At 40.6% G+C, this 23257-nt stretch overlaps 1 protein-coding gene across 2 annotated transcripts in view; it reads left to right on the forward strand.

Annotated features, from left to right (window-relative positions):
• The window catches only part of Sema5a (semaphorin 5A), a 427756-nt gene that overhangs the window by 381763 nt on the left and 22736 nt on the right, over positions 1-23257 (forward strand). For both annotated transcript variants that reach the window (XM_040757698.1, XM_040757699.1), the window contains exon 17: positions 20584-20809. In XM_040757698.1, the coding sequence (XP_040613632.1) occupies positions 20584-20809 (226 nt within the window). The remainder of the gene's footprint in view (positions 1-20583; positions 20810-23257) is intronic.

Raw genomic sequence — 23257 nt, forward strand, 5'->3', positions numbered from 1 at the left:
GAAGATCAGATGACGGACTATTCCATTGTACTGTTTGTAAAGGGAGTTCACTTATACTTGCAAGTATTCTTCCCAAGAGAAATGATTGACATCCCTAGCTCAAACTGAAAATTACATCTTCTTTAGCATGGAAATGTAAAACTTGGTTCCTTTTGTTATGGAATGCCTCAGCTAAAAGCCTAAGAATTGAAAGATTGTCAGAATGAAATCGCCATCTGTTGTTAGAAGAGGCTTGAGCATTTTGTAAAAGTTACTGTGCATACACAAAACTGAGTGGTGGGGCAAATGGCCACAGGAGTATATGTTTTCTCAAATCTGGCATTCAAAGTTTGGCAATCAAGTTTAAGAATGATGCATAATACAGATGGAGAGAAAAGGAAAAATGATGGATAACAGGAATTAATCCATCACAACTCTTTCTGCAGGACATATAAATAATCATCTACAGTCTCAGAAATTGCTTTTGGTTCTGAGATCTGGAGTATTTCACACACAAAAAAATGTTTTATTTATAGAGTTAAAAGCTCTGTTGCACAGATTTTATTCTGTAAAGAAAAATGCTGTTTTTTTTCTTTTCTGTCTTCCATGATCCAAATACTGCGAGGGCAAAACTAATTAAAAAGAATTTCATAGTGAAAATGTTTCCAATACATATAAGATATAAACCACACACATACACAAATACACATTCACACATTTGCATGTGCACATGAGCACAAGCACACACACATACATACACACACACCTTCCCTTTAGAGTTCATCAATGAATTATGTGATATTTTCTAATAATTAATATTAAAATGCCTAAAGTTCAGTTGCAGAAGCCCTGCAACAGTAGTTCCTCATGTTTGAGTACCATTTTAGGTCTAGTGCATACGTAGTACCTACAGAGTGAGTAGATTCTTATAAAGGCATAACAAATACAATTCTCAGCTAAAGTGAATTCATATTATTTTAAGATAATCTTTATTCATTTATTTTATTAATTCCTGCATGCATAGACTATATTTTGATCATATTCATCCAGTTCTTCCCTTAACTCCTTCTACTAGCCACCCCCCCCTTGTGTGATTTTGAGGCCATCCACTAGAACATGACTGACCTACCATACCAAGGACCACACTCTTAAAAAAATTGAGTGTTCTCTCTGTCATAGCAACCATCAACTGTCAAAAGCTTTTTAACAAGGAGTGAGGTTTCATGAATATTGTACATGAGGAGGTGAAGTGTTTTTGCTCTATATTTAAGTAATTTGAAGAAGTTATTTTAAACACTTTCAAATTATCTTATTTTCCAGTTGTGTCCTCCATTTTTTGAGGACATCCCTGCTGGTATCACACTGATTGTAGATGATCTGTGTAGAGCACTCACTGGACCTTTTAGTCAATTGGATGTCTCATGTCCAAGTTGGTAGCCTATTTTTTCAACTCATCTGCTTCTGTCCTTACTGGGTATTTGTTAATTAAATTAAAAGCCTGCATTTGCAGTTCTTCTGGTACATATTTGTAAGAAGATGTCATGTATCACAAGTAGACCTCCAGTTAATAGAGCCTGGTGCCCTTCTTGTGGATAGTCCAGAAGAACAGGAAGTCCTGTTAATAATATGGAGGATACTTCCTGAATTTCAATAGACTACATCTTTAAATATTTCCTTACATCCTATTGCTACACTCACAGATGCTAGTCTGAATTTTCATGCCTGTAGGGTAGCCTGGACAGTGTGGTCCCATCTGAGATGTGAATACTGACACTGCTCAACCAATGTATAGGAAAGGTAAAGACAAGGAAAGTTTTGACCTCTTTAGGTCCAAGCTGTAGGGGCCAGCATATCACCTCGTGGACACATTTCTATGAGACCAAGAATAATCAAAGCAAACAGCCATCCCTCTGATAAGAGTTTCTTTACCCCTTGTTAGACTGTATTGCCTGCATTATTGTCTGTATCAATTTCCTCTCAGAAAGGCCTGTGTGTCTCCCAATCCTAGTAGATGTTTGCCTGAACTTCATGCTCCTATGCCTACATTCTAAGCAGTGTGACTCCTCCCCATGTTCTCTCTGTCATTCACACAATAAATATTAAGCCATCTGCCCAGAAATGGGAGGTCTTAAAACCAGGGTGAATGAGAGAGAAATACCCACTCATGATCTTCAACCAAAGTGCCCCAAGGGACAGTAGGATCTTGACGGGATTCTGTGAGTACTGTTGGTTAGCACTAGTTTCGATAAGTAAAGATGAGGTTATGCTACAAAATTGCCCCCATAAATGCAAGTGGACCTGGAGGATTTTAGAATAAGTTTGGTCACACTGTAGATGGGTCTACTTTTGGCTCCTGGCAGACCACTCTTCTGTTGTAGAAGTAACTTCAATGTTTAATTATATCCACAATACACTTTAATATGTATTTTGCTTAAGGTTTTCATCTTTGTTTTTATTTCATTTCCATGCCTTTTGTGCTACTATTTAACATGTATAATTTTAGTTGTTAAAAGTAATTCACATACATAATAATTTTCAAAGCAACTTATAATTAACTAAAGAAGGAAGCAACAGATGTTGGAGCATGAAAAAATGCTTTAAAACATTGAATATTTTTCACAGATGCCATCGTCTCTTCTTAATGCTTCACTTTAGTAATCCTAAAGCATCCCAACAACCCAAGCCTGCTACCAAATACTTGTAATGTGAACACGCCCGCACACACACACACACACACACACACACACACACACACCAAACACAAATATACCACACACACACACACACACAAGCACATACACATACACAAGCACATACACACACACACACACACAGTCTAACAACAGCTGCTCTATTTAACTTGTTTCATTAATATTTTTGAGTTGGAATACCCTGTTAACCTTTAGAAGCAATTAAACTTTGTCAGTTAAAACCCAAATGATTAATTGACCTGCTCTTTGGCCCAGTGGTGTGTCATGATACCCGAGTTTCTGAGATCAGGTGTCTCTTTATGTCACTTCACACCATGATATTCTAGGCCTTACTGGCAAGGTTTCATTATGTTCTTCTTTGAAAGAAACAGCTGCAACAAAGACCTTTGGAGATGGAGTTGGCTCACTCCACATCACATTCTTGCTTGTTTGTTGTCTTACAAACCACACCATGTGAGATGGGAACATCCACACAAGGTGACTTGCTGACGTGGCATCTTGCTTCTATTATGAGGTGAGACATATTCTACATCTGCCCTAGGCTATGCTAATCCCAGGAATTGCTCAATGTGAGACTATTAGAAAACAGTCCATGAAGGAAGGAACACTGTTGTCATCTTGTGGGAGAAAAAAAATAGCTATGGCTTCAGGAAGGAAATTCTGGAATCTTTCCAGAATTTTATTACACCTCTGAAGCCAGAAGCTTATGCACCAGAGCTTCTCAAAGCTAACAGGGTAAGGGCCAAGAGTAGCAGAGTAGCAGCAAAGAGAATCCAGATGCCAAGCAGAAACCTCTCACATTTGCCAGGCAGTTTCAGTAGGCTTACTTAATGGATTTCTTTCTCTTATCTTTTTGTAACTGCTAAGAGCTTTTGGTGATAAGTCCTTGACATCTGAAACTGAAAAAGAAGAAAAGAACTCTGCCTGCTATGTGTTTCTTATTTGAAAATTAAATTATCTACTCCTTAGAGTGTTCTCCCCTGTTACTGTTCCCTTATAAATAGTATTCCATGAGGAAGAAAACGAAATCCCCCACGATGGATTCACGCCTGCCATGGCCCTGTGCTGTGCACAATGTTCAGATCAGCCTCTTTGTGTTTAATCACCAGGAGAGTCCTTAGACCTACTCTTTGTAAAGAATTGATGCTGTGTGATCAAAGCAGGTGGATAAAGGGAGGTTATTTAGCATTGAGAAGCCTCCTTTCCTGCTTAGGAGAAAAGATTACAAGTCAAACAGTTTGAAAAAAGTGAAGTCACAGATGCAGTGGAAAAATTAAGAGAGGTGCGTGAGAGCTAAGAGGGATGGACCTCCTATGCCTGAAGAGTCAAGGACCCTGTGGGTGGGCAGGGTCTGTCCATACTGAGATTTAGGCCATGAGCTATTAGCATGCCATGTACAGTTCTGAGATACACAAAAGGATGTGCCATGCTCAACCTTGGAGAGTCATTCACAACATTTATGAAGGTACCAAGCAGGCTCTTTGCCTGCCCACACCGAGGGTGCTCTTGCAGTTACACCATTGGAGCTTTCCCTGCTTAGTGTTTCTAGAGTATAGCTTCTTCCATGTTTTCAGCGTATGCAAGCTATGTTATCTTTAATGTAATTTTAGTAATTACAAAGTCATGTTGGATTTCAAAGAACCTATCAAATGTGTGTGTGTGTGTGTACACATGTAGTCATATGTACTTTCAGTGTCTGCACACATAAATCAATGTGTACTTCGTGTGTGCACACACATGTAGGCAATATGCACTGTATCTCTGCCATCCTTTTAACTTCACTTACAAGTTCTATCTCTGCCTCCTCAAAAGGTACTTTGAAAATTGAAAAACAATTAAGGTAAATACTCTTCTGGCATGTGTCATGTGCAGTGGAATTTAGTCCCACTCCAAAGAGGACCATCCCATAATACTGATAATAGCTATTGTTTTTAGAATGTTAAAGTTGCTTTTGATAGTAGTTGGTTTTGGTGGTGACTTTCCAAGATTTTTATCCGACCCCCAGAGGCAAGACTTAAGTAGGCATCAGTAATACAGAGTGTCCCGTAAAATCCGGCTTAGCCCTTCACAGTGGTACACATCCTAGTGTCTGAGCCCTTCCTTGTAAACAAACTTTAAATGCAGCAGCCTTGAGATGTGTTTGGAGCATCACCTCTGCACTCGTCAAACACCTTCCCTCACTGCTGTCCATACACAGCTACCCAACCTGTCCTACATGGTCCCCTCAAAGGGCAAGTCCTAGCCTGTCTGTGTTTGAGCTTGCAGTATGGCAGGTCAACTCTGATCTGAAGGTGTCATTACTGAAGGAACAGGAAGAATAACAGGGTCTCAGGGAAAGGGACACCCACTGAGAACATCATGGGACAATGCAGGTCACAGTTCTCAGGTAAGGACAGGAGGACCAAGTTAGTACCTTCACCACGTTTACAGTGCCCAAAACGAATTCCCTGGGAAAGCAGGTCCCATTGTTACATTACATGACGGCTGAGATTTTTTCCTACAAGGACTCCCCAGGATCTTTCATTCAATGTTCTGCTCAGGTGTCTGGTGCCCCCCAAGATACTGGAAACCAGGTAGTTGCATCACTGATATTCCACCAGGAGTCTTTTAGGGTAATCTGCCTCTACAGGTCCAGTCAGGGTTCACTGAGAAACTCCTCTGGTTTACAGAATAGGAATTTTCCTGAAGGTTTCCCATGCTCTGCTCGTCTTGCTGAAAACAAACAAATAACAAAATGTCTTTCAGCCAGAATTTAACAAATTAGTGCTTAAAATGGAAATACAAATACTACCCCCATTGGGAATGGTTTGGTATTCTGTAATCCACGCTATCTGATGCCACCAAGCAGATGCAGTTCCACCGTAGGCCCTTGGGACTTAGATGTTTTTTTCCAGTTCTCACAGATTCCCTGATCTACAATGGGCCTCAGTCACAGCGTGGCCAGGGGAATTGGGTGAGGAAATGCCCTTTTCAATGGTACACAGCAGTAATTGTGCAAACTTTTGCCAACTGCCTGATGCTTTTTCCAGACTGGGGGTTTTGTTTGTTGCTGTTGTTGTTTTGTTTTGGATGGTTGGTTAGTTGGTTGGTTGATTTTTGTTATGTTTTGTCTTGTTTTTGCCAAAAATGTAACTGATGGACCTTGTTACTTGACTTAAGCAAATGGCGTTGCTGTTGACTGGTGTTGAAGGAGAGGCCTCTGAGTAAGGGGGTCTGTCAGGATACCTGAGTTTACTGCCCTTCCACCTTCCTTGCTTTTCTTTGGAAGGCAGCTGAGTTAAAGTCAGTTGTAAGTACTTAGTGAAAGAAGAGGCAGGGGAGGGGCTTTCTACCTGAACATCAATAAGGTGACATTATAACAGGGGCTTTTCCCAGCCTGGCTCTTTGTATGACAGGAATTTGCTTGTAAGTTCTAAATCACAGCCCTATGCCTTTGACTGTTTCCAGGTCAGTTCACTGGAGAAAGTGGAGATACAGGAGGTAGGAGAGGGCAGAAAGCTGGAATGTTCTTCACCACTAGGTGAGGAACACTTGAAGAGTTCAGGGTCCCAGGTGCAAGTATCTGGTCTCCATGGCTCACTTAACACCCAGTTCCCAGAATGAGGTAACTGCACATTGGGTCAAATGAGAAGGTGACCTCATTCCAGTAAAGGTTAAAATGCCCCATGTGTAGGACCAGTAAAACCAATCCATTGTCTTTTCAGAGTATGGGAGCAGCCTTTGCCTTTGTAAGGAGGCTTGCAGGCAGCAGTTGCTGCAATGTTTTAAACTGTATGTGAATAGCTGCCTCATTTACATTGTTGGGAGCCTTTGTTTGGTCACCTTTGGACTATGGTTAATGCATTAGATGTTGAAAAGCTAGTGTTGCTAATTAACAAAACTAGCTGCAGGAGTCTGAGCAGAGAGAATTGTGTTTGAAAGCAAAGGCTTCTATAACAAGTGTTGGTTTGGCCAGTGACTGGGTGACAGGAATTAAGTAAATAATGCTGGGCCAGGGGTTTAAAAGGAGACATGGCCAGGAGCACACCTAATCTGCAAGGTTGTATATTAAAATGTCTCTCTTCTGCCAAGCATCCCAACACCCCAGGCCTAGGTCTTGTCAACAGTCAGCATGTTCTAGAACAAAGGTTAAATGCCCTGTCCTGTGAGTGCACACAGCCCTACACAAATGCATAAGTCTCATGGTTCTCTAGCTCCTGCCCTCTCACGTATCTCCACACGGATCTCCTTTTATGCAATGCACAGACTTAGATCTCTTGTACAAAGCAAATTCACTTCACCAGATTCTACACACACACACACACACACACACACGTACACACACACACACATGCACTTACGCACCGCACGCACGCATGTACGTGTATGTATGTATGTATGTATGTATGTATGTTTGTGTACACACAGAGAGAATATGTTCACATTTCACATGTATTCATAGTCACAATATATTTATGGTGACCAACTAGACAAATGGATTCTATTGTGAAGACTATATCTTCTAGTAAGAACAATAAGAAAGGAAAAATACTGTGGTAATTTAAATAAACACAGAGGAAACAGTTGATAAAATTCAACACTCATTCATGAGAAGTTACATACAAAGAAGAAGCACAATAAGAGAGAAAGCAGCTTCTCCTACCACTTAAAGGATGCCCATGAGAAGTGTACGGCAATAGAAGCCTTTCAATTCAAGCAGAGAGAGAGGTGATGTTTCCTGCTAGCACTGGCAGTATTTACTGCTAACACTGGAGACCACAGACAACTCAGTACGTCAAGGCAAACTAAAAGGAGTAAGAATGTGATAGGTGGGCATAGCGTATCCAAGAGGTTCCTACAAGCTCTCTAACCTCTATCCAAAAGGCCAAAGAGTGTTAGGTAATGGCTGTTCATTAGATGCCATGTGTCATTCTATATTACAGTCTCTGGTGAATAGGAATATACTGAGCCTCAACAGGTCACAGTTTGTAAGGGCTTTCTGGATGGATGGGCTTCTTGACTCTTCCCATTTAACCCACTGGAGCTTTATCTTTGTTTCCTTTGACCATCTGAAGAGTTACTCAGTGCTTCCCAAGCTGGTGGGTACCATTGTGAAGTCATCATAAGTCACCCATTGAACTGTGGTTTGTCTTCCTGTGTCTGGACCACATTACTGCCATGTTTGACTGAGGAAGGGAGGGCTGTGAGTACTGATGCTTGCCAAGTGTCTGCCGATAAGCAGCAAGTATGTAATGCTTGGCTAGAACTAAAGGAATGAGAACCAGATTGTCACTATCTGAATCTCGAAATCCACAAAGGAGATGCCTGTGCAGACAGATCATTGAGCGGCGTTTCTTCCCAATGGTCTAGACAGCAGTGGCAGCGTGCAGAAGATGCAATCTTTTTGAGTTAATGTAAGCAAGGGATGGAGTACAGAGAAGACAGCAACACCAGCAGAGTTGCAGAGGCCTGAAACCGCAGCATTCATTTCCTATAGCTCTTGATGGTAGTAGCAGTGCACATACTGGTCAAGAGGACAGGAATGACTGGGTTGTAGGTAAGCAGACATTTTGAAACATCTGGATTATTTAGCAGTTTGGGTTATGCCTCACTAATAGTATGAAGCCACAGAGATGTATAAATAGTGACACCAATGCCTGCCATGTATTACATTCAATTCATGAATAATGTATCACCCCCTCCGTGTGTGTGTGTGTGTGTGTGTGTGTGTGTGTAAAGGGAGAAGTCTTATACATGTGAAAATTAGGAACATACTTAAAGCAAGCATTTAGATATCTGTGACTGACATATGGATTTAGAAGTTTACTTAATTATTTAATCACCACTTAATATTTTAGGAGCATAGAGTGGAAAGATTCCCAAGTCCTATTTAAAGTAGTCTGGAATAGCCTGTAAACACTAATTTGGACAATTACCCCATAGAAAATGTCAAGGTCAATAAGCTGATCTATATCATCGTCATACGCAGACTGCTTTAAAGTCTGGAAGCTCTCAGTTTATAAATCCGAGTGAGGCATCCTGAGCACCCTAAGTATGGTGCATCCTCGCTGGGGAAGCAGCTGCATCAAACATGGCAAACTGTCATCAGTTCAGTGAGGGAAGCAGGTGATTGGCAGGGATCTTGCCGACTCACTCAACAGGTGCCCTCGCATCTGGTTATCTGACTTTCCTTCTGAATCTTCCTCCAGTAGACTTAAGCATCTATTTCCTAGCGTGGTGGTTTGGATGGAATCTCTTCCTTGTAGATTTGGATTTGAAGCCTTGATCCAAGCTGTTGCTGCTATCTGGAAGCTCATAGAGCCTCTTGGAGACAAAACCTTGCTGGAGAAAGCACTACCAAGGTCTAACTCTAAGGTTTTGTAGCCCTTCCCCACTCCCTCTTCTCTGTTTCTCTCTGCTTGCTGCGTTGGGATGAAATGGATATCTCTGCTCCTTCAATGCCCACCAGACTCACACTCCTGTTGTCATGCCTTTCCTCCCACGGAGGACTTTTGTCTCCTCTGGAGCTCCAGGCTTGGATAAACCTATATCATCCCTAAGTTACTTTGGGTCATAGTATTTTTGTCACATCAGCAGAGAAGTAAGTGATACACTACACACAGATGGGCATAGAGAGAAGACCATGAGAGTGAGACCACAAAAATGCTACCTGACAAATTAAAACAAATGAAAGTAAGGTCACAACATGTGAAAAGAATAGGATGCAGCAAAAATGAATAGCAATCCAATGTATCAATGGTATCAGTACAGTGTTTCCTATGTAACTGAAGGGGATTGGTTAAAGAGCAGTAACCCCTTGGATACCAAAACCCAAAGTTACCCACATCTCTGTAATGAAATGGCATAGTGTTTGCATATAGCCTATGCATATCTTCCTCTATGTTTTAAAATCCCTAGGTTAATTACGGTATCTACTCCATTGTGATTACTCCATGAACACTTACACTTTGTTGTTTGAGAATTAGTGACAAGCACAAAGGCAGCATGTCATATGCTGTGAAAAGTGTACATTTTATAATATATTCAATATGCAGTGTGGAACCTGTGGTTATTAAAGAATGGCTGGAATGAATACTCAATTCCAGGGTAGCCACAACAATTTACGGTGGAGAGATAAAAAATGCACACTTAGAAGCAACTCCATCCAGAATGTTCAAATTGTTCTATTATGATGTCATTTTCTGTAAGCAGTCTACTTGGTATCAAGAAAAAACATCTCTTGCTAGCAGATAATCTTCTCTAATCTCATAGATGTGGAGAGGGAGCCCCACCCAGAACAGTGGTCTTAGAATTAACCACAACTCTCTGTGGTGACTGTGTAATCAGGATGGGTAAGGTACAGGCTTATCTCGTTCAAAAACCCTCAAAACCCTAAGAATGATTAAAATTTGTGCAGGCTCTCTAGTGGGTGTAGCATGGTCCCTGAAAGAACAAATGCATCCAAGGAAAGGACGGGCATCTGAGCTCAAGGTCACCAATACCAGAATACTGCAGCTGACAAGGGGCAGGGAAGCTCTCCCACTCTTATGACCTCAGGGCCATCTCTCCCACCTGCCATAGATGGTGAGGTGTGGTGGGTGGAGGGCATCTCTCCCCGAGCCCACACCACCATAGGGCAGATAAGGAGAGGGGCCAGTTCACCTGCATAATTTAAAATTTTATTGTTAATATTTAGAAATCCTTGAGTATGCAGTACAGCATTTGTCATAATAGAGGTTTCCCAAAACAGTGAAAGAGAGACATATGGTGGATCAATTCCTGGAAAGCATGAACTTTTATTTTCTTAAGTGTTGTTAAACAAAGTATTATGTGGGCAGTATTGCTTGTGCTTCTACTTTGAAAAATATAAAAGCTTAAGCTTATGTATTTAGATCATTATCTCTAAGTCCTGGCAGGAAAGACTGCCTATGTTATAGGATTATATTTCATCAATGCCATTTATAAAAGTAAGGTCATTTAAATATTCTTTCTTAAGAAGAACATAGTAAAATTCCCATAGTATAATTTCCAAAAGAACAAAAAGGAATGTCATTCCATGGGATTTTTAATGGGGAAATATGTCAATTTTAAAGTATGTTCTTAATTTTCCAAATAATTTAATCTAGCATAAAACATCAAAAAAGTTCTAAGTGTTTCCCAACAATGAAATGAAATGCAAAAAGGCCTTGACCTTAGCTGTGTATACTCAAGATGCATGATTCATGATGTGGGCTTTTAGATTAAATAAATATTCCTACTGCTATTTCTTAGAGCATGAAATCTTTATTTGAATTATGAGCCTGTAAGAAGACAGCTTTATGTAAACCAAGATGAGAGTCAATTTAGAAGACAATCAATTTCTACCACATGATCCCATCACAGATAGACTGAAATGATTCTCATAAGAATGTGGGTGCAAGTTAAATTTAAACTTGCTTTCTCAGCTAGATAAATACATTATGCCATATGTAGCCCAACTATACAGATAGTTGCTTCTGTAGTCACCATGTCTGGAGAACACCCAGCAGTTCCACGTTCTGTGTGATGTGTCTGCTTCCAGGCAGCTGTGCAGCACAAAGGCGCCGTATATACCACAAGTCTGATATTTAGTATAAACTCATTATTGTACTTGGCAACTACAAGTCACAAATATATTGTTCTTTTTATGATGTTGAGGTTTTAATGGAATAGAGCACTGGATGGAACCTGCTAGGCTCTCCTGCTTGTCACAGATAAACTTAGGCATGAACAAAATTTCAGAGTAAAGACTGGCCAACCTTTCTTCTTTGGCAAACTGGAATAAACTTACTCAGAAGAGAAAACCCATTGGTTGAAAAGACCATGAAGTACCACTTCCCTGCACATTCAGCACTCACTGGGAAGTCATGAAGGAGAAGAGGATTTAGATGACCTTCCTCATCTAATAGACTACAAATTTTATTAAGAAATGACTCCATTCTCAATATTGAAATTCTACATGTATTTAGTGGAAAACACTTACTTCCATTAGTCTCAGTCCTTAGAACTATAGTCCTGATTTTTGTTTGAGTCAATGAAATCAGTTGTGGAACCAGCCCTACAACAGCATCACTGGTCCCTTGGAGAACTTCTTTATCCTATTGTAGCATCATGTCTGGGGACTCTTAGCTGAGTTGCTGGAGTCATGGTCCTGATTTGACCCTGATGGACATTTCTGAGAACAGTTCCCGTGCCATCTCTGTTATTTCTCATTTTAAGAATTCCACATATCTTTTTTTAAGCCAGAGTTTCTTGATGTTTCTTGACAAAAGTTGTCTTTATGGATATGGGGGGGGTTGGAGGTAGAAGAAGGGGACCAGCTGGGGCAGAAGACAGGATATGACAATAGGAGATTTAAGATGGTAAGAGTATAGTATTAAATGTCTATAATGAAGCCAAATGTTTCTTACAACTAATAAATGCTAATAAAGTCAGAAAAGCAAATCTTTTTAAGTGTTTCCGTGGCACCAATTAGCTTTGTATACAGCCACAAATTAGGAAAAGGTTTGTTAATGGAATCTTGGTTCTTCAGAGAGCAGAACGATCTCCCTCTTGTCTACTCTTAGAAGACCATAGACTTTGTGACCTAATAAAGGACATTAGTACCCAACATCATTATCACAAATCTCACCAACATTTGAGGGAGTAGGGTCATACAGACTGTAGGGCCTATGGGAGAGGAATCCTGAAGGCTTCTTAGAACCTGCATCTCCCTGTGTGTGAGTGGCTGCTCACCATGAAAGCTCTCTTACGATCAGAGCTGTGGCACCATAATCAAGTTGTCAAGGGGCCTATGCCAGGTGAACTGCTATAGACAAGCTGTTTCTGTGGTTTCATGTCAGAGTGCCCAGCCCATTGCATCCAAACATACAGTCGTTCACAATTTTGTAAATGAAGAAGGCTTTAAGTATGGTGAAGCATGCACAACAAACATTTTCTTTCTGGTAAGAAACTACACAGGTTTTGTTTTGGTCTGGGTTTGTTTATTTCCCTATTATAATCTGGGGCAATGGTTCCCAAGTATTCTTTTAAAGACAAGATCCAAGAGATTCCTATCAAAGCCCTGTCTCATTAAGACAACCTCACCTTATCTCGTTCAAAAACCCTCAAAACCCTAAGAATGATTAAAATTTGTGCAGGCTCTCTAGTGGGTGTAGCATGGTCCCTGAAAGAACAAATGCATCCAAGGAAAGGACGGGCATCTGAGCTCAAGGTCACCAATTACTTCCCTCCAGGGTGGCTTTTACTTTTACCCATAAGGACTTTCTTATCTAATTGCAAGATGTCTGCACCTTTGCCTTTCATTCCTGGAGAATAAGAATTTAAAGCCATTTCACTGAGAGAATAAAGTAGATAGATAGATCTTCTCATTTGAGATGTAAGTTTGCAGAGGCAAAAGTACCTACAAATCACAGCCTTAGCAATAAAGAAGGATTCCAGCACACCATTGATTTTTGTATTCTCTTGATATGTCTACAACAGCAGTACAGAAAAGAATGTCTAAAGCATCTTGAGAGAAGGAAAACCAGCTTACTCTTATATGCATACATATATATTCTACTTTACACAGAAACATACACACAAACACACACACACACAGTCTACATCCTTTCTCTGTAAGAAAGCACAGTTATTATTGCTATTCTGCACCTGAAAGAATCCAGATTGGGGAGGTGGTAGGAAGTGAATGCTAGGCTTGCTCAGTCCCGTTTCAGGGTCATTGTAATGCCCATCACTCCCAGGTTTTACCATGGAAACCCCTGAGCTATTAGGCTCAATTCCCTCTTTAAAGCTGAAATACTCATCTCCCCTCAGTTGTGCCATGGAAGCTAACAGACCCATGAAACTGCTTTGCAGATAAACGACTCAATGAAGACCTAGCAGGGCTAGTGTGTGGTATAGGTTGTGTGTTGTTTTGCAACTTTACTGAAAATGTTTATTATATTCAAGAGTTTTCTGGTGGAATCCTTGACAGTAAAATGATTTCATCAGCAAACCCCCTTTTTGTTTCTCCTTTCAGTCTTCTCTTTGCTTTACTGCTCTACCTAAGACTCCAACCACTAAATTGAATAAGAGAAATCAGAGTGGGCACTCCGCTCTCTTTCCTGCTTTTAAAGCAAACAGCTTATGTTTCCCCTGTTTAGTATAATGTTGACTATGGGTTTGCCGTGGAAATAAAAGTGGAGTTGAGACTAGGGGAAGACACAAATGGGGTAGGCGCGGGGGTGAGGGTGGAGGATTTACTAATCACACGTGGTTTGAGAATGCCATCATGACACCTAACACTCTGCGGGCTAATTTTAAGTTATAAAGCCTATGAGTCTTCATAAGGTATACTGCAACCCTGAGGGATGCTAATGAACTGATGCCACTCTGAGGGACAGGGACTTCTGCCTCGATGCAATTTTCACATTTCATTTGTTTTCCATTGTGCTTCTCTGGCTAGTAACAGTGTAGCAAGAAAACTTGAACAGCCTTTAGGATCTGTACATCACCACTGTATGTGACCAGTGGGCACAGGGTTTAATGTTAGTGTTGATCATTGGGTCTCCTTTCATGTTTTGAGCCCCATGTAAAGGCATGCACTTCATGTTTGGAACAGCTGTTCAAACCTAAGATTTGGTGTGTAAATCCATCTAGGTAGGAGACCAACATGCCTGAGTCCTCAGCTGGCAGGTGATGAGGAGTTCCAGGTGTCTAATGATATCAGAAAGATTATACATGGAGTAAGAACTTACTGGGAGGCCTGCTCTTGTACCTCCTCTCAGGGACTTGTGTACCGCTCCAGTTCCTATGGAAGGTGGACAATGAAACTGATTACAAAGGAATTATGTAAGCTTAAAGGAGAAGGAATGTGTTCACTCACGCACACACATACACACACGTGCTGTGGCAGGAAGTTGCCGTGCTGGCTGATTATGTGGTAAAAAACAGTGCCACTTGTGTAAAGTCAGATATTATCACTGGAATACACAAGACACACCAAAGGTGTGTCCAAGTGACAGTGGAAAGGATAGTCAAGACTTTACACTTATGAAGCCTTTACCTATGATGACTTAATGGGTCTATTCAGTTGGAAACATCCAAGTACTAAAGACATGAAAAATACTGTGATATCAACATGTGCAAGGACTTGCTATGTATGTGCACAGAATGTAGACATATGCACATTTGCATTTGATTTAGTAAAGTCTTATTAAGAACTTTCTCGTCTGCATCTTTGATGATGTGTGCTTGAATTTTCATTCTCTGCAGACTCTTCGTCTGGTTTTGATGTCATATTACAGTTGCTCTCATGAAGTAAGCCAGGGTTCACTCTATCCTTTGCAGTAATCTGCAAGTGTTGTAAGCAGTTACCATGCCACCGTCACACTTCCTCATACCCTTCAGCTCACTGCTTAATATGTGCAGTCTTTCTCTTTGCATGTGAAGCATGTAGAACAGAGTTAAAAGTCCATCAGTGTTATCCAGTGCAGTTTCTGTCGCCTGTGATGTTTCTGCATCAGTGTCAACTTTTCTTAATAGGTTGTAGGGTTTTAACTTGTTTTAAACCGTAATTTTTAGAATGGATGCTTAATATTGTAAGTTTGACCTACTTCTGTGCTGTTTGTTATTTGAAAAATTTACCAGAGTCCTTTGCTGGGATATGGTTGAATTATGTAAATCCAATGTGATGGTTTGGGTTCTTCCTTTTGCAGCTCTTCATTAAAGCAGGACAACATTTTGTCTCTGGGAACTTTTCCTCGCTGAAAAAAAGAGAAGTTCTCCTTAGTACCTAAATAGCCTTAGGATTCAAAACTTGTCCTGCCCTGCTTGTGGGAGCTGGCACTGCAGCCTGTCAGGTGTGTTGGATCTTTGTGGATATGCCATTCCTTCCCAGGTATAGTGTTTTAGGTCTTCCTGGCTTCTGTGAACTTTCTTCCTTTTTCTTTTTTTTTTTTTTGTTTTTTTTTGTTTGTTTTTACAAGACAGGGTTTCTCTGTATTGTTTTCGAGGCTGTCGGTCCAGCCCAGCCTCGAACTCACAGAGATCCGCCTGCCTCTGCCTCCCGAGTGCTGGGATTAAAGGTGTGTGCCACCACCGCCCAGCTTTCTGTGAACTTTCTTAGCATCTGTTTGCTCGTTTTCATTCATCTGAATGAATAGTTGGAGGAGGAACTGTCTGTATCTCTGGGGTTTTTGTTTCTTCGGTTAGTTGGCTTTGCTTTTTGTTTTTGTTTTGTTTTTCCTGGGCACATCTATCCTTTCTGGCTAAAGCCATTTTAGCATCCCCAGATCCCAACTCCATATCCTCCACTTCTTTTCAGGTGTGACACCTGAGACTCTTTTCCATTCCCTGGGCCCCTGTATGGGAACATCTTCAGGGCTGTTGCTGTCCACCTGAAGTTCCTTCCATTTTTTATCACCATGCAGTAATAATTCCCACATTCACCCATACCTAGCATCTCAAAAATTGTTTCATGTTACCTTGGACTATTTTGACAAAAGACTTAATTTCTGTTGCTCTATTTTGGTGGTGATCTGGCCACTCCATGGTCATGTTTGTCTGAATCAATGACTTTCCTTACTTGCCTACCATTCTAGGTATCAATAAACTAATTCTCAGAACTCCCTTTTAATCTTTTCTTTGTGGTCTTGGGTCTATTGGCCTGCAGAGGCACCCGCAATGGGCAGTTTGTTAACACAATTGGATTGATTTGTTGTTTCTTTTATGAAGGCTGGCTTTCTGTCTCTGCATGCCAAGTTAAGTTATTGAATGAGAGCTTGATAGATGCACACAGAAACCACAAGTATTCTACATGAGCATAAACTGGTTTGTATATTCAGCACCTGATGCAATGACGTCAAGGATGCTGCTCCCGCATTGTGCTGCGCATACAGCATGAAACTGCTTCTTGGATCTTCTCCATCTCTCTACTTCACTTTTAATCTGTAAGCTGTTTTAGATTTTTCAAAGAAAAAGTAAACAGCAAAGCATGAGGCTCCACTTAACCATCTGTATTTGCTCCCCAAATGTATGCAAATTCCCCTTAAATAGGCTTGTCCGAACCATGTTCAATATGGTTTGCCCATTCACCAAGCAAATTGTGTAACTGCTTGAAACTGATGGTGTAAGATAAAAATGTTAAGGTTCTTTTTTTCCATGAAAACTTGCAGTGTAGCAATGGAGGTGGAATTTAGACAGATAATCAAGGATTAATGGAGTGCATGCCTTGTTTCTCCAACAGGAGCCTGGTGTAATGAGTGATGGCCATTGTCTTCTGAAAGAGAAGACAGGTGGTTAAGATGGGGCCAGGAAATGAACTCAGGAGGCTACTCGTACGGGACTTAGCAAACAAGTGGGCAGAGGGCAACTGAGTATCTCACAGATTTCTCCATTAAAATTTTAAATGGATGGTTTTATCCTTGCTGACTCGGAGAATCCATGGGGGCACATTAGGAGGAGTTTCTTAAAATTGAGTTAGTAGATATTCCTGTCTATTAATTTCTACCAGACTAGTAAGACTGGTGTGTGGCCAATAATAGCAATTAACTCCTTAAAATGGTTTTTTAACAGTCAATATCTCTTTATTGTTTCATGGCATGCTGGCCATTCATGTTGCCTTCAAATTTGGATAGTCTTTGCAACAGTAAACTGTAGCATACAGATTCAGTTAAACCATCTAAGGGTTACAATTAAATTGAATTACTGGCTAATTTGGGGAATTAAGACAAAAAAGATTGGTCTCACTGTTTCCTAGCCATAATCAGATAATTCACACAAAATGCAAAGCATGAACCAGCCTCAGAGGCAGGTGAGCCAAGTTCTGAGTTGCCTGCTAAACTTTTGAGGTGATACAAACATGGAGACAGATGCATTGTTGGAGACCTGGGTATAATGAATCCAAACTGAGCAGCTATACTCACTCATAGGGATGTGTGTCATTCTGTCCTTCTGCACCATGCCAACCCAGACACTGGCACCTACTTTCCAATGCAAGTTCCAGGCACAGATTTCAAAGGTCGGATAACATCTGCTGTAAAGAAGATAGGAATTATTGATTGGGAGTAATTTCATGGGTAGAAAACCACAACTGTTCTACAAGCAACATGGAAGCTGTTGGTGTTTAAGAACTACACAGTTCATGAGTCAACCCCTTGGAGGCTTTTTTAAGTCAAGATGATTCTTGAACGCTTGCCCAGCCAAGCTGACATGAGGCATCAGACAATAGTGTTGTATGGTTCTCTCAATCCAGCAACCCCTAACAATAGGCAATGAAGGCTTAAGATAGAGACTTATTCCCCATTGTCTGACAGCCTCTATGCAAGACAACACGCACATGCTGCATCCAGCTCCTCACCCAAGTGGGTTTATAGAATTTATTGGGTCTATTCTTCTATTTAAGAGGCAGCATCCAAACTTTTCTGTTCGCAGGGAAAAGTGAAGTCACACATCTTTCTAGTTTTGTTGGCGTGAGGCTGATGTGAACTGGTAGGAATGATTACAAATATCAAGTCAGAGGAACACCTATAGTGGTTTTACACATTCTGTGTTAAATTCCTCTTGTGTTACAAGCATACCTCCTGAGTATTTCTCACTGTAAAAAAGGAAGAAAATTATGAGAGCACTACTTGGAATAATTAGAACCATGATGAGATAATAGTGCATTAGCCTTTCAGTTTAAGCTACTGTCACGGGCCCACAGGGGTGACCATTACTAAAAACTCACTAGTTCTATATTAGGGAGATTGGTTTGCTAAGCTCTAACCCCAGAAACACAGAAAAAATAAGAAAAGGCTTCATTATTTTCAGTGAAAACATAAATGAATCTAGACTGACAGAGATGGAGCTGTGCAGAAAAGAGTTAACATGGCCACCAACCCAGATGTCAGGTTTAGAGGGACCTGCTTCTCAGTTGCCTATTGGTATTGGTTGGCATTTAGAAATTGTGTTTCAGGAATTTCCAGGCTGAGCATAAAAGTTGTCTCTGTACTCCCAAACTATTTATGGAAACAATAGAAAAAGGAATGAATTTGGAACTCCCCTGAAATATAAGAGGGGATAATGAAATAAAAAGAGAGAGATAAGAGATGAGATAATCAAAGTTGAACCAAGAGATCATATATAGATGATAGAAATTTCAACAAGAACAAAGGAGGGGGATAGAAATCTCATGTCAAAGCCATCAAGAAAATTTCTAAAACATGAAAAATTATAAGGCTTTATAAGTTAAAATCAATTTATAAGTTAAAATAGTTTTGCAAATGATGCAAACGCAGGTAGCTAATCAGCTAACATTGCACTTTTCAGCTGTGTCACTGGGACATAGGAACACAAGAAGTGTTCCTCTCTGAAGGAAATTCATTCTCGACCTCAAATCTCTACCAATATCTGAACACATGTGGATTGTTTACGCATAGATTAACACATGAAAATGTTATGTGAGGGTGTTTGTCTTAAAGGCGACCTTACTTAAGAATGCCAGTACAGGATTTACTCCAGCAAACAGGAAGCCATCTAAGAAAAATGATGACTTCCCCAACAGGAAAGAAAAAAGAAAAAAAGGCCTAGCACAGAAATACAGAGCATGCAATATAGCTATGCTTGCTTTTCCACTGGTTTTTCTTTGAGTATTTCATACAGGAATATGTTTCTTTTTCTAATCTACCCCAAATTCCCTCCCCTTCACTTACTCCCATCTCCCCACCACATTTGCCCCCAAACTTCATGTGCTCCTTTTTTTTAGAAAGCCCGCTGTGTCCACTTAGTGTGGACTTTGCTACAAATGTCTGAGTGTTGGAGTATCCACAGGAACATGGGTAGCTTCTCAAGAGTCACATCCCTGAATAAAACTGACTCCCCCTGTCAGTCGTCAGTTGCCAATAGTATTTTAGGTAGGTGTAGGATTTCATTAGCCTCTCTGTTATCCACGCTGGCTTGATCTTGTGCAGGTTTCATGCACACAGCCACAGCCACTGTGAGTTCGTGAGTGCAATGCTGCTGTTGTGTCCTGAAAATGGCGTAGCTCCTGCTTTATACTTGATTTAGCATAAATTTGAAATTTTACAGTATGTTCATGAGTAGGTGCATTGTGTTTTTAGTTTTTTCCTGGTGAAATAACCTTAATGCTAATTGTAGGAATTGGGACACAGAACTATCTCAAGGGTCTACTATTTACTATGCATTCAGTATGCATAGTATTTATCGCAAAGTACATAAGTAAGTGTGCCAGACACCTTTCTATCACCTGTGTCCTGTTTACACACCACCCAGACAGTGTGTCTCACTTTATAGATCTTCACATCTCTACTGAGATCCCAAACCTTCCAACCTGTGGTTATCTGTGGGTACAGCAGGATGGAGGAGAAACTGAGTAGTGTCACAGATTCATAGGGGGAGTAGAGGGGAAATCTTACCAGCCGGACATCATGCCCTGTGCCATATGGATACTCCCCCACTCTGATGATGTGGATCTTCTACCAGGGCTTCTAGTGTCCATCATTCTCAAACTAAAACTTCTGGGGTCTAAACAGCATATTCTGGTTCTAAGGTTTTAGTAAGATAGCTAAACTAACACCAAGATAAACAGCATTGTGAATAACTTCTTAAGAAAAAGGAACATGTCATTTTATGTAGTTGCCATGGTTTTTTCACATGCAATTTTGTTTGTTTTCTCAATTTCATTGTCTATATAGGAGAAACCACAGGATTCTTTTGAAGGTAACTTGAAAATTAAGTGTCTGTTAAGTGACCGTTTAACATAAATATGGTTTTGATTTTGTGAAGTAGCTTCAAGTGTCTTAGGCCCCAAAGTTTTGAAGACCAAGGGCATACCTTAAAAGGACTCTCCTGAGCTAGCTGTGTACTGCATGCAGTGGAGGGGACGGTAAGACATGTTATCCATCCTCTCCTCCAGGAGTACCAGCCTTGTAACACCAATGCATGCCCAGAGTTGAAGAAGACCACACCGTGGACCCCATGGACACCTGTCAACATCTCGGACAATGGTGGTCACTATGAGCAGCGGTTCAGATACACCTGTAAAGCTCGCCTACCAGACCCAAACTTGCTGGAAGTGGGGAGGCAGAGGATTGAGATGCGGTACTGTTCTAGTGATGGGACCAGCGGCTGCTCCACGGATGGTAAGGAGGTTCTGTGGGTGGGGCCACTCCTTGCAAAGCCCTTAACCTTGTCTCTAAGGCAATGGAAGACTAGGGGGAGCCCCAGTTCAAACAATGTTATGCCTATGGTGGATTCAGAATAGTTTTTTGAGACTGATTTAGTATAAGAGAATATGATGAAGGAATAACTGTCATAAAAATCGGAGCTGAAAATTAGATTTTTCCCCTTTTTAAAAAGCCAGGAAATGGTGGCACATGCCTTTAACACCAGCACTCGGGAGGCAGAGGCAGAGGCAGACAGATCTTTGTGAGTTCAAGGCCAGTATGGTCTACAGAGTGAGTTCTAGGACAGTCAAGGCTGTCACATCAAGAAACCCTGTTCTGGAGGCAGGTGAGAGGGTGCTAAAGTAGACAGAGGCATTAGAAGCACATTTCCTTATTTATACTATAAAGTGATTTTTCTGTTAAATAGAACATTGGATCTAACTACGCTGATAGATAGTTCTTTGTACTAGTGGTTTTGTGAATGCTTAGAATGTGGGTGTGGAGAGCCAAGGCAGATCCAGTCCTGTGCTCTGCCCGGCCCGGACACTGCCCACGACAGCTTCTCTGGCAGATCTCTCCCTGGAATTCACTCCTGGACACTGCAGGAATGTTTGAGCCTTTTCCCCATGCTTCATTATATGCTTTCTTCTTCCCTTTTTAAAATACTTTTATCTAATTGTACAGAATATATTCTAGTTCTTAAAAGGAAAGGGACAGTCATACAGGAGTGTCCAGAGGAAGGCGTCGTGAGAAAGACAGTTACATCTGTAACAGAACATTCACGAGCTTTCTTAGAGCCCTGTGAGTGTGATCTTCCTTGATTCTCCCAACTTGAGTGCTGGTGTTCACAGGCTGACTTCAGACACAGGGCGGATTAGATATGTCACATTGGTAGAGGACTCCAGTCAAGCTCTAAGGGATGGGCCACACTGCCCACCCTGTGTCACAGATCCCCGTGCTTTCTCTGGGAGCCTGCCTGGATACCTGAGGAGCAACATTTTTTATTGAGAATTATTCACTTCCAAAGCACCCCTCTCCATCCATCCTCTATATGTGCAGGTATGAACATATCTCAGATCACTGATGCCTACAGTTCAACAAGACACAGTTGTTTTAACAACAGAATACAGGTGTCTCTTAAGAGGGAAAGGTTCTACTCTGAAGAAGGGTATTGTGAAAATAAATGCACTACTTAGAACTAAAACCATCACATGAAATAGGAGCAGCAAATAACAGCCACTCTGGCTTCTTTTATAAAAACCTGCTGTTGCTGGAAGAAAAGATTTACTTGAAATTCCAAGAGAAGGGTAACAGGAGGTCCAGTTGAAAAATGTATATTCTGTAAAGGGTGATCTCATTTTAGTCAGGATTGTAGGATAAAATATGAGACTACAAAGATGAATTTCAGATATTATTTCAGTTTTTCCCATTATATCCCAAATAATATCTAAATCATATCACATACAATGTCTTAAATACTGCTATGCCCTACGAAGTCTTTTGAAGTCTAAGTGGAAAACACATATCCTAAAATATTATTAATTGTTCATCTTAAGTTATTTAGCTGATCTTCCTTCATTTTATTGTTGGGTATGGCAACCTTTTTATCAATTTACTTACATCCTTATTATGTACAGGCCCTGACATTTATTTACTGTACCACCAAAGTGAAATGTTGAAATGAAACATGATATATCTTTACAATTGACTTTATTTTCCTCTACGAACATGTAATTCTTTATTCTTTCCATCCTGAGATACAAATAAAATCAAATCTAGTGTGTTTGAATATTAATAGTATAGAGTATTCATGAAAAAAATTTATTTTATAAAAATGTATACATTTTTGTAAAAGCACATTTATAAAAAGATAGCCTCTATTTTATTAAAACCCTAAGCATTGCCCATGGTACACAGACATGCAAACAGTCTTATGTTTTGCTGACTTTGAGTTCTTATTAATCCTCACATAATGCTATTGATGTCTTGAAAACTGGAAATTGAATTCATGTGCCTCTGATCACACAAAAGGAGGCTCAATTGCCCATCATTGTTTGTTTATTGATAGCCCACAAGACACTGGCTGGGTTCAGAAAGCTATTCCTAATACCTTGTCTCAGATGATCATCCTGCTCGCACTTCACCAAACCAGAGAGTAGCTTGGGAATGGCTGTGGGTGTTGGGTATTCCTTGCTTGGAAGAGCAATTGCCCAATGCCTCACCAAAGAGCTAGCAAGGTGTTTGAGAAGACATCACTGTCTGTGAGACACTAACTGAATGGGTTTAATATTGCAAGTCAGGCTGTATCTTCTTCAAGCAAATTTTTGACTGAGTTTGATTGAACAAGTTAAAATGCTCAGAGCAGGCCTGACATGCAAGGCATCTTCAAAAATAATTCATGTATCCTTATAATGCTCATCTGTC

Source organism: Mesocricetus auratus, unplaced genomic scaffold, assembly GCF_017639785.1.
Source record: "Mesocricetus auratus isolate SY011 unplaced genomic scaffold, BCM_Maur_2.0 Super-Scaffold_100015, whole genome shotgun sequence".
Lineage (NCBI taxonomy): Eukaryota > Metazoa > Chordata > Mammalia > Rodentia > Cricetidae > Mesocricetus > Mesocricetus auratus.